The following is a 12227-nucleotide window of genomic DNA, read 5'->3' on the forward strand; positions in this document are numbered from 1 at the left end:
ATGTAAATAAAAGTGAATCAAGAACGATTGGTGATTTTTCACTTAGTTGAAAAAACGACGCAAAACCTATATAGTTTGCACAAGGATTTGTCCTGTGGAAATGACGCACTGATAATAATTATATATTTTTATTAAACGATATCAACAATATCAACATATCTTTAAAATATACATATAAAACTTGGATCAAAATTTGCATGAAGTCGCTTCGGTACAAATATAATAGTTATAACTCATAATCACGTATACGTTTGGGAAACAAGCAACATGCAGCAACAAACTTATAAAGTTATAACTGAAGTTTGAAACGTAACTGAGTAATTAACGAGTACGACCAAATGGAAGAGAAATAAAGAAAGAAGGGGAGTTGACAGCAGAGACTGAGTGAGCTGAAGTTGCGCGTGTGACTGGCATGCACTTGTTCTGGTTTGAGACAGCGTGATGGTTATTTCCTTGATCATTCTGATTTAGGATATTATGGAAATTCATTACGTCTTGATTAACGTTATCTTCATCTTCAAGGACTGCATGAGTCACTTCCGGTGCATGGACATTCTGATTTAGGACCTGGTGAGGATTTCGTAACATTTGGTCAACGTTTTTTGGTGGTTGGATGTCGTTTCTTAGGATGGAGTCATTTTCTTTCGTCTCATGGTATTCAGTTTCGGATGAATGTTGTCCTGTAAAAAAAATTCTTGATATAAATATCATAATATATGCAGAAATGTTGTGATTAGAAATCTCCACATTTTTACGCTATGCTTTGTTTTCTGCTACATGCTTGATTAAATCTAATTCCATCACAAGCCTGATCGATCATGAAAGATGTACACATAATGGTGTATGTCACATACACCAAGAACTATTGAAACTTGAAAGCCTTCGACTTACCGTTGGGAAAATTTTTTTCCGATGTTGGTCCAAGAGTTATATTTCTTACAGTAACGTCAGACATTTCAGTTCCCATCTGTTTAAAGAACGAAGAAGACAAATAAAAACAATAAGACGAATAAAAACGATTTGCCTTAATTATTTCTCTTCAATTCTGAGATGTCGGCGTGTCGTATATGAAAAGAAAGTTGAGCGAAAGCTATGTAGCTAGCATTTTCTCACATTTGAAAAATATTTAAATCATATAAAGTACTCGCAATTAGGTTGGTTGTATTTGTCTGAAAGTATTTACCCTTCCATTGCCACATTCCTGCTCCACTGTAAAATGCTGTACTCTAAAACATAAATTATTTCTTTACCCTATTGTCAAAAAGGTAATATCCATACAGTCGGGTTTGCGCATCTGTTTTGCTCATAACAATGCGGGGCCAACAAACTTCCTAAATTTCGCATGTTGCAGGTTTTTCGGCTGTACACAGACTTTATCTGACTATATAGGCTTATAGCTCATGCTTAAAAAGTAAAAAGCATATAGCGATTAATCAATAGTGTGTGAGATACGCAGACAGACGTGTATACTTTAAAAAAATGTAAACAACAAAGCGTTTGTTTATACATTACGGCTGGACATCATCTTTAAAATCAAGTAAAGAGTCAATCACTATGATAATGCATTAATTTATTTTATGAATGGCATGAATATAATTAGTCTCCCTCGTGCACTACAATATAATATACATTCAAAAATCTTGTTTAAACTTACTCTGCAACTGCGTTATTCTCACATGATTCGAGCCAATTCAAAAATTTCTGGAGTTGTTCCTGTGCTCGTGTCAGTTGATCGCTAAAAGTGTCTTTCATTTAAAGCTAACTTGTATGAAATTCAAAGGGTATGGTACTTACATGTACATACATGAAAAGACTTATTATTCAATTAATTATATAAGAATGCAGTTTCAAATAACTACGTGCAGATCGTGAAAAACGAGGCAACCCATAAGACCATGCAACAAACGGGTATAGACTATCAGAACAATTGGCTTTTGTTACGTAAATATTTCAAAGAAACCAGGGAGCAGCGCGGCGTCGTGGCAGCGTCTCAGTTTCAACATCAAATGCGGTATAATTACAACTACATACAATAGACAATGCGATTTCTCCACGTTTCGACCTAAGAGCCTTCTTCGGGAGAATTACACTTTACGTTTTCTCACAATTGATGTTGATAATTTACTTGTCTGATAATGATATTTACATTGCAGCCTTCAATTCCATGAACGTTAATCCCTGGTGTCCCATTTTCTCGCCCACCAGATCTACAAAGAAAACGCATGCAGAAGTCCTATTTCTTAGGTTCAATATGCCCATAGTTTCGGAAATATTATATACCTTTAATTTTACTTGTGTCTACTGAAAGATTTTCAAAAGCTTTTGTCACATCTTCTAACTCGTTTGTTTTCGCTTCAGCTATACAAAATAGAAAGTTAATGTTTTCGCATTAATAACGAGTTCTTTCACTCCTATATCTCGCCAGGGTCAGACAAGAAACTGGTTATGAGACTACTATTATATTGTAGAGTTATAACTCAAATTAATTCAAGCTGTAATTTCATTCTGATGAGGCGCTCTACAGTCTACCATCCCACCTTCATTTATTATTGTATCCATGTTATCCTTCCATTCTTTAGTTTCCTTTGTCAGGTTGCCTTGAGACTACAATAAGTAAAAGCATACGTGAGAATTCAACCACACCGATTATATGAATTGCACCAGACAGCAATGAAAACTGTGAAATTAGTTTATAAGGTAGGTTTCAACATAGAAAATCTGTATTATCTGAGAATAGGACAATACATCACCGTGGGTGGAAAAATAAACTTACATAAGTTCTTTTAGCGTCTCTGAAAAATTTGGTTAGCTCTTTCAATTTTACCTGAAATTCGTTCCTATAGTAAGACATAAAATCTCAATTTCATTCTCTGGAAGGGAATTTTTGGATCCCGTTATTTCTTCTGTTGTACATGGGGTGTATCAAAAAAGGCAACCATGCAATTACAATTAGGGGTTCTATTGTTCTATATTGTGCGCAGGGCCGCCGAGAAATTTTTGGGCCCGGGGCAAAATTTTTTTCTGGGGCCCTATGACGTCATGGCTTTAAATAACTGCGAGGCATAAAGTACTTTAAAGCGTTGTGCAAAAGTTTTACAAACAAAATGGTCGAGTCTACCCGAACTGCGGCGTATTCGACCATGGTCGAGTGTACCGGAAAACGGCGTATTCGACCATGATCGAGTCCGGCCAAAAATGGCGTATTCGACCATGGTCGAGTCCGCCGAAAAATGGCGTATTCTACCATGGTCGAGTCGGCCAAAAAATGCCATTTTCCGGCGAATTCGACTATGGTCGAGTCCGCCGGAAAATGGCGTATTCAACCATGGTCGAGTTCGCCGAAAAATGGCGAATTCGACCATGGTCGAGTCCGCCGGAGAACGGCGTATTCGACCATGGTCGGCGTATACTAAACACAAAATAAACAAAACATTTTAATAAACTAAGCCGTTCAGTCATGTATATTGAGTTTCCTTTCGAGAAAATGACTATTTGGACGTTAAAAACTAGCAGGGATTGTTTCACAATACTAAAATTTCTAAAAGAATATCAATACACTAAATTTTCTTGCTAAAAACACTTAAAAAACGTTTAGGCGTTTAAGTCTTGACATTTCCAAGCGTGTGCCTTATTAGTCGTTTTCTGTGCATATACTTGTTAGAGACCGCCCCCCGAGACCAGGAAAAGCTTAAATACGTTAAATTTATCTTCGCTCTCAAGGCTTGCCACTGTAGCTGATTCGTCTATGACGCGCTAGGCGTGTGGCATACAGCCCACTCTGTTTCTCACTGAGACGTAACGGTTAGGTGCACATACATCATGGTCTGGGGGCCGTAGTGCATCTCCCCCTTCGGCGGCCGTTAAGATGTGAGTTATGGGGGGGAGTTCTTCCTATAGCAACTGTCCTTGCACCTTTCGTAGTTGTAATCTATGCTGGTATATTGCAGCTGGTTGTATCACCGGTTAGATTGTGGCATAGAGCTGGATGATCTCTTTTGGGTGTTTTTAGGTTCTTTCCAAAATCTTTTTTTTTCAAATTTTTCTTTTACATACAAAAAAATACTGCTATTAAACATATATGGGCCAGATATGGTTCGAAAAAAAAATATATCGACTAAAAACCACCTTAATTAACCCCTGAATACTCTCCCTAGTCTCTGCATGACTGAATCTCTGAAAGAAACAATAGCAGAGATCATTCATCAACATCAAACATTTATCATCAGCATTTTCATCAACCTTACAGCAGTAAAACAGCAAAAAAGACATTCAGTCAGACAGTCAACTCTGCATTCTCGTTAGTGCTTTCTCGTTAGTGCCTATCCGCCCGCCGGAAAATGGCGAATTCAACCATGGTCGAGTCCGCTGGAAAATGGCGCGTATTCGACCATGGTCGAGTTCGCTGGAAACTGATGGCGTATTCGACCATATCGAGTGTACTGGAGTCTGAAAAACGGCGTATTAGAGCATGGTCGAGTCCGCCGAGAAATGGTGTATTCGACCATGATCGAGTCCGGCCAAAAATGGCGTATTCTACTATGGTCGAGTCTACCCGAAAACGGCCCCCCTGCTCCCCCCCCTCTCGGCGGCGCTGATTGTGCGTAATTACAATATGAATATTAAATAAGTTTGTTTTGTTTTTTATACATGCACCCTGCAGTATACAAGGTATACCGACTAAAAATTTACCTTAATCTATGCATAATTTGTGCTATAATAAATGTGTTATATGATTAGAGTAACCATATCGAAGATTTTAAAGTCTAGTTTTGTCATTAAAATTTACTCACGCATCATTTTCCTGCTGAATAGTTTCTATTTTAATTTTCTCGTTCAAACCAGCAAGGATCTTTTGTTTGGCATCATTTATTTCATTTAATCTTCAAAATAAGAGATATCACTTGGCCCTGATTTATAGGAAACTAGCAAACATGCAGCGCAAATTTACAACACTGTTCATGCAGTATGAATAATACTGTGTTCTTTCCAATTTGTTAAAACTTAAGATGGGGTGGGCATAACTTAGACCTCATATACTTGGAAGATGCAAGAGAACTATACTCTTAGGGCCTGTTTACATGGAGCGAGTTATCCCAGCTAGGCGAGGTAAAAAGCGCATCACATCAAAGGCTTAACCTGATTAGTCTTTCATTATAATTTGCAGTTTTCACTTCGCCTAGAAATTACGTTTGTCTTCGGGTAACTGACATGCACGTTATTTATCCGAAAAAATGCTGACCTTTCAGCTTGATTATCAGTTTGAGCAACTTTCTGTTGAGCAAGCTTTACAGTTTCTATTATAAGAAAGCACAACTTATTATTGGTTTCATGACTGGATAGAAGATCATAGTGTTATTAATATTATACTTCGAGATACTCGACTTCAATTTAACAATTGAAACCCTGGGCGGCCTCCACGAGGTCTTGTATAATCTAAAATTATAGGCGTCGATCGCGTATGATCGCGTGAAGCATGCACATGCATATAAAGACTATATATAGTACGGAAATTTTGGACATACAGCCACGAATGTAGCATTGAGATTTTCAGTGCCTATCTCTTGAAAGTAGCCTAGGTAATATCACAAAATAAATTCATATCATATGGTAACTATATGGTAACAATTATCACTATATATGGGCTTGAGTTTAATCGCGTTAGCTTGGAGGAACTATATAGCTATTTTTCAGCACTGCACCAGCACTACATAAGTATTTTGAAGGTCTTTTGTGAACGATGAAAATAATATATACAATATACCTTGCATCTTTGAATTTCTGTCACGACTTTGGCAAAATTTTACTCTCTCTAAAAATTGAAGAAACATTTTAATTGTAATCAATACTCAATAAAATTTACTCCATAATAAATGTATTATCTATCATTTCATTTATCATATTTGTATGACGGCATTTAATTCAGCATTAATATATACCCTGCTCCAACTTTATTTCGATATTTTTGCTGCGATACTTTTCCTCTGCATATCTTTGTTCCAGTGCTTGTTTTTCTGAAAATAAAATAGGAAACTGACGTTGCAAGATAAGACTCGAAAACAGGACATGAAGTTCTGACGGGCGATACTGCGAAACTAAACCCTGCCATTGCCCAGCTGTTACCAGCCAAATTCGCATCAGTAGTTCACAGACACAGGTTTACATTGAAATCCGAAGATTGATCGCAAAGTATATTTAGTTAAGGAAAAATACTAAACAACAAATTACAAAGTTAATCATATTTAAGGCAAAACTCTGATCAGTATGTTTATAATTCATGCATTATTTTCATAACTTAAAGACAAACCTTGACGTAACTCATTGACACTCTGAAGAATAACGTCAATTCGAAAAGAAACACTTTTTGCGGTCATCTTTATAAATAAAAAGGAAACCTGCACAGTAAAAAAGTATTGTTGCATGTATTTTGGTATTTATTCAATCGGCCAAATCAATTTTTCCCGCCACTGATTTTCCTCCCCAGGCCACAGGCCTAAACGACAAGTCCAAAGACTCAGGGACAAGAGACCAGGATGAGCCGAAATGGTCAAATGGACTAATTACTTTGTCAGTTTGTCTATACCTGAACCTATAATTCTAAATCAATGGAAACACCTTTGACAACTTTTGCTACAATAGAAATGATCACCTTAATTTGGGACAAGTGACAGGCACTTGCAGGAGATCTACGAAATTAGAACGGCAAGTAAGAAAATAGGTGGATTTAAATAACCTCCAAGCTAAAACCTTGTTCAAATGCTAAAATTCACTAAATTGTGTCAAGCTGGTCACACTAATCTAAGGCTACGTTCACTCTGGCCGGACACGAATTTTTCGTAATACCCGGACTAGTGAGGAGACTGGTAAAGAAAGAGGAGGAACGAGCGCGTCCAGGATCGTGGAAATAGGGCGCAGTTAAAAGGTATGTTGGCCACCACTCATGAATCATGATCACCCGGTTCGCTTTCGTACCAAAGGTCTTTCCGCCGTATAGATATAACAAATCTATGATGTTCCGCCTCCTTGTACGGATTAGGGACTAGGCCGACTTATATGTATGAGTGTATGAGTATGAAACATGAAAGGACAACCAGTGTCATGCTCGAGGGGCTTGGGCATGTTACGCAAAAAGAGTGTCTATTCAATTACTTTTATTAATGAGTTTACCTGCGACACATGAGCAAAGACTAGATCGTTGAAAATTATTGTGCAATTTGCCATATATATGAACACCAAATAACGTATTATGATATTATATCAGTGTCCAATATTTGCTGGATGCTAAGTCTCTACAGCGTGTAATATTGATTGACCAATGACCGGTCGTTATATGTTCGTGTAAAAGCTGATCCTGATAAGGTGTTCAATTATTTACGAACTTGACATATATGTCATATGATATTTGCCGTCTAGAATTACAGAGCATTCATCTCGTTGGGAAATCGTTCCTTTTGCTGAAGTCGGTTGGCCTGCGTGGTCTTGTAAGAGCTTTTTCCTCATAATTATATTGTCAGGAAATATCTCGCTCTATTTGGCCATTGGGAACGCGCGAATAGTTAGGCAGTGTATCCGTACGAGTTTACGAGGGAGAGTGAAAATTTAAACATGAAACGGGAAGAGAAAGCCAAGCCGACCAAAGGCGAACAGTTCGCACAACTGCGAGCTGACTTCTGTAAATTTCTTTACAATAAAGAAGGAGATGAACCTGCTGTAGTTATGGGTCGTACTGCCTTGAGTTGGGGTAAGTTTATTTTTTCAAGCGTTTAATGGCTATATTATGAAATGCACTGCAATACACCGCGTAGACCGACATAGCTGTAGCATGAAACACAATAATCAACATTTATCGTATATATCGCATATGCACACTTGGGCTTGGCGTTTGCTTTCGAAGTCAGCAGTGCTTCACGCTCCCGGGTATGATACTACTTGTTACTTTGGGGTATCAGCGTAAGCTACAGCGTAGCCGCCTTTACTAGCCGGTACTGCGACACAGCTCAAAGTGCTTTTTTGGATAATATTTATAAGCCGGAAAATTTAACATCAACAGTTACCTAATCGTACATGATGGCTGTATTGCAATAGACCAATGGACTCAATAGTTTTTGCCAATCTCGTTCTTGGGTTGGGATGCCCTCGACTCTTGCCCTCGGCTTTGCCTGCTTGCCAACATGAGTTTTAGTAAAGCCAAAGCCCCGTAAAGTGATAGTTTCGTTGCCTTGCCTTATATAAAGAAAAATCTTTACCAAATTCTCGCTGCAACGCGGACCTAAAAGTTGACACTCCGAAATTCTCCATTCTCCAAAAGTAATTACATACACTGTGCTCGGAGGGACATACCTGGCTCTGGCTGGGAGTACCGAGTAGCATTAGGAGGAGCTTTGACTTTGAGCTTCAGGTACTATATATAATGCAAGACTAACGTGTAAGAGTAGATTGCTTTGAGTTTCTACCTTGCCCTTGGATGTATTTTCTGCCCCTCCAGTAATATTAACCGAGCTTGTATTTACCTCAATGCGCCGGTGGTGAAGTAAATTCGACCAAGAGTATTAGGGCGGATGATGCATGGCACTTTACAACCGGCACTCTACAACATTGTTTCTTTTCTTTGTGTATTGAAAAATATGACGAATATTTATGACGAGTATGTCTAACTTCGAGAAGGTCAAAAACCAGTTGCTAAATATTTATGTACACTTTCCAATTTTTGTTACATTTCAGACACAGGAAGATAATTTTGGCCTTTATAACCTAAAATTCACAAATACCGAACAACTACAGAGGTTATAGGGAATTTTATGTTTCAAGATTTTAAGATTTATTCGCTGTTTTATTGTCCCAACGCAAATTAGAATTGCATATGTTGATTGCGTAAAAATTACCGCTTATTAACATAAACGCATTGCATTATGGGTGGAAGCTAGCGTGCCTTACTCTTCATCCGTCTTCATCCCAAGGGAAAGCGTATTTTGTAGTTTATTTTTAAAACTTTGCTCCGTTTAAATTTCAAAATGGACGAACAAGAAAAGCTAACGTATAAACAAAAAGGAACAATTATGTATAATAATTTTCGAGTTTTCCTATACAACAAAGAGAAGGGTGAAGTTATGGGCAGAAATGCAGAAAGTTGGGGTATGTGGTGACTATGCAGCTGTTATGTGGGAGAAATAAATTCATAACCTTTGCGGTTTTATACTCAAATTAAGTTGCTTAAACTTTTTACTTTCTGTTCTCTACAGGTAAAATTGGTCTATTTTTCTTTGTGTATTATTCCTGCCTGGCAGCATTTTTCGCAGCAATGTTTGCGATTGCCTTCTCGACCATGCCAGAAATTAAAGATGGACCAAAGTATACTTCGTTTATCGCTGATAAACCTTGTAAGTGGATCTGGTATTTTTTTAATGAAAATATGTTAAAACATTGAACTGTTGAAACATTGAAAAAATAAACGGGTTTGTATATGTTAAATTTGAATCAAGAGTAGAAGTCTCCCCTGTTGTGAATAATTCCTGTTTTGTCTGTTTTTGAATTACAACTGTTTCATTCATGTTTCTCTGATCTGCGAATGCCCTACCCCACAAGAAGCATTTCAAAACACATTCTGTGTTTCATTTAAAGACTTGGGCAATGTTTTCCAAGACATCACAGTGGGATAAAGTAGGGTTGCAAGAATAGTAAATAACTGATGACTAATTGTATATACAATTTTGTTTGCAATTGTTGCAAGCCATTCAATACACTGTTTGAAATCCTACGTATTAGTAAATCCTAAGTGTTAGTAATTCCTGCATCTTCCTTTCATTAGCTCAAAAAGTGTGGGTTTCCAGTTTTCAAACTGTATGTAAACTGTGGAGCTAAAATCCAGACAAAAAAAATGCAGACACTTGTCTGTAACCATATGTAACATTAATACATTAGCAGTGATTAGCTTATCAAGGCTACTATGGATTAGTGATTTTTGCTTTCCTCTTATATAGGCCTTTAATGTATAGCAAAACACTACATTGTTTATGAGTATGTCCAATAAAGAAAATCTGAGAAGGAAACCCCAAATGAGTGTATACCAGTTACAAATTTCAGTTTTCTTTTTCAACTTATACACAGTAAATGCACAAGTTTTAACCAAGCTGCTCAAAGCTTTTTTAAACCTGTGCATGACCCTAATTTTCAGGTTTTTAGACTTGTGTACTTGATATATTTTGTACCAAAACTAAAAGGATATTGTATTTCAGTGCTACTTGTATATCCTGATGGAATTGGCTCTTGGAAAAATAGCAGTGTTGGAGAGAGCATTAAAAAGCGTTATGATGACTTTCTAGATGGTAGGTGTATTTTATATCATATTTAACAATCCACTGTGAAGCTGATTAAGGATGGATAATTCTTCTAATAGCAATGCATTTGTCATCTGTATGCATAAATTTTCTGTCAGTTTGCAAAAAGCTTACAGTAGAGAAATAAAGAAAGTGAATTGATTAATTAAGTACACCATGGTGCTACTGTAGAATCTGTGGGTATATATATTGTGAATTTATATTCAAAAAACATGAACACCTTGCTAATTACAAAACAAAGCAACACCAAAAGATGAACATCTTGAAAGCTAAAATATAGGTTAACACAAGACAAAGATAAGTTTGTGATATTTCGATTTTATTACAAAAGTGATTTTTAATGATTGCAAACTTTAATTTTTCTCTTTTTTAGGATATGAGGATACACAGTGTTATTTAAAAAGAAAATGTGTAGCTGGTGACGGTTATCGCCCAGAAAATGAAGACAAGCAGTGTGGTTTTAATCTTACAAGCTTAGGTCCATGTGCACCAGATCATGCATCTGGATTTGGATACTACGACCGATCCCCATGTTTGTATCTTCGGTTGTCTAAGGTTAGTGGAATTCACGAAGTCATTTCACCCACTCATTTATTTTTAAATCTTTCAGGAAAACTTTAGCAGTGTAAACTAGGTCTACTACTACAGTTCACTGGTATTAAAATGGATTGTAAACCCCCAGTTAATACTCGCACGAATATTTGTAATAGTGTTTTTTTCTGGATAGAATATTCAAATTTATATTATCAAGGGCTTATCACATTTAATGAGAGATACATTTTCCTACAATGACTTTATTTCTAGATATATGGCTGGAAACCAGAACCAGCCTCAAACAGCAAGTCTATTGGTTTAAGATGCGATGGTGATAAAAATACTAAGGTATGTACACGTTTGTATTGCACTGTAAAGGTTGTTAATATTTAATAATTTATCCTAATTGGCTGTCAATACACGAAGCTTGTTAATTTGGCGTTGTTGCCATAGATTACGTACCACCCTGGTGAAGCCGAAGCCTTTCCAATCAGCTTTTGGCCATTCCGTGGAGAATCGGGTTTCAGAACACCAATTGCTGCAATCCAGGTTAGCGGTAACAAGGGGAGTGTGAAAATCAAATGTAGTGCTATTGCGGATAATATCGAATTAAGTGAAACTTACAAACTGAGGAAAGGTGCTTATGGTCAAGTGGAATTCACTGTTGCCGCTCCACCGACAGCCTAAACGTCGAAATCGCGTCTAAAGCGATCTTCTTTTAGTTATGCTACTTTTAATATTAACAGTTACTACTTGTTTGAACAGTGTTGTCTAATCACTATAGTGTGATATATGTTGAGGTTTTCCATAGATGTTTCCTAGCACGTTGCTCCAAATTACTTACTCCAATGGATTTGTCGAAGACGTCTGTCGAGAATGATGGAGTAATTATAGCTTTTATAAACCTGTATTAAGGTATTTGCGCTGTTCTGTGCGCATGGATGTCCAGTTTCAAATATTTTTTAATGATTCTCTCGTGATTTGATACTCTCCAAAATATTAAAGTTAAATATTTAAATTCAGTGCATGATTTTTTATTTACAAATGTATTTATTGTAGATTAGTTTATTCGTTTTTATTGTTTGTTTCATGTACATCCAGGATTAGACTTTTTCTTTAAATGATTGTTCTACATAGTTTATGTAGTTGTGGGAAACGTGTGTGAGGAACGGAGTATTTCTCTAGCCAGAATGTTCTAGATTACATGTAGTCGTTGATCATATTTGGTGGGACGGTGGCTGATATATCAATATTAATATAGTGACTTATTGAAAGCTAGGTATTGAACATTTACGGAAAATCTTCATTTTCATTGTTTGTAATAAATTATACCCAAGAGAAATTACATTTTTGAAATTGTTA

The 12227-nt window shown here is 36.8% G+C and overlaps 2 protein-coding genes across 3 annotated transcripts; one reads left to right on the plus strand and one right to left on the minus strand.

Annotated features, from left to right (window-relative positions):
* Nucleotides 1-321: 321 nt before the first annotated feature.
* LOC114524679 lies at nt 322-8072 on the minus strand. The gene is made up of 14 exons (XM_028545829.1): nt 8052-8072; nt 6305-6371; nt 5937-6011; nt 5762-5809; nt 5240-5294; nt 4791-4880; nt 2774-2837; nt 2538-2604; nt 2281-2358; nt 2147-2207; nt 1655-1735; nt 1184-1226; nt 892-967; nt 322-680 (listed from the first exon to the last, which is right to left on the minus strand). The coding sequence occupies exons 2-14, from the start codon at nt 6369-6371 to the stop codon at nt 322-324; spliced, it is 1164 nt and encodes a 387-aa protein (XP_028401630.1). The 5' UTR covers nt 8052-8072.
* On the plus strand, nt 7400-12227 carry LOC114524599 (sodium/potassium-transporting ATPase subunit beta-1-like). Of its 2 annotated transcripts, none has more exons than XM_028545734.1 (6): nt 7400-7738; nt 9237-9374; nt 10230-10319; nt 10705-10886; nt 11136-11213; nt 11319-12227. In XM_028545734.1, the coding sequence occupies exons 1-6, from the start codon at nt 7603-7605 to the stop codon at nt 11550-11552; spliced, it is 858 nt and encodes a 285-aa protein (XP_028401535.1). In that variant the 5' UTR covers nt 7400-7602; the 3' UTR covers nt 11553-12227. The 2 variants fall into 2 exon arrangements, with proteins under 2 accessions (XP_028401535.1, XP_028401537.1); XM_028545736.1 differs by lacking the exon at nt 7400-7738 and adding an exon at nt 8926-9129.

This window comes from Dendronephthya gigantea, unplaced genomic scaffold, assembly GCF_004324835.1.
Source record: "Dendronephthya gigantea isolate DGI-Jeju-01 unplaced genomic scaffold, DenGig_1.0 000031F, whole genome shotgun sequence".
Lineage (NCBI taxonomy): Eukaryota > Metazoa > Cnidaria > Anthozoa > Malacalcyonacea > Nephtheidae > Dendronephthya > Dendronephthya gigantea.

Coding starts and splice junctions, on each gene's coding strand:
- LOC114524679 (XM_028545829.1), bottom strand. CDS start 6,371: ATGACCGCAAAAAGTGTTTCTTTTCGAATTGACGTTATTCTTCAGAGT. Junction 5,810..5,936: donor CGAAATAAAGTTGGAGCAGG/GTATATATTAAT, acceptor TTCAATTTTTAG/AGAGAGTAAAATTTTGCCAA. Junction 1,227..1,654: donor GAGAATAACGCAGTTGCAGA/GTAAGTTTAAAC, acceptor TTTATGTTTTAG/AGTACAGCATTTTACAGTGG.
- LOC114524599 (XM_028545734.1), top strand. CDS start 7,603: ATGAAACGGGAAGAGAAAGCCAAGCCGACCAAAGGCGAACAGTTCGCA. Junction 7,739..9,236: donor TCGTACTGCCTTGAGTTGGG/GTAAGTTTATTT, acceptor TGTTCTCTACAG/GTAAAATTGGTCTATTTTTC. Junction 10,320..10,704: donor TTATGATGACTTTCTAGATG/GTAGGTGTATTT, acceptor TCTCTTTTTTAG/GATATGAGGATACACAGTGT.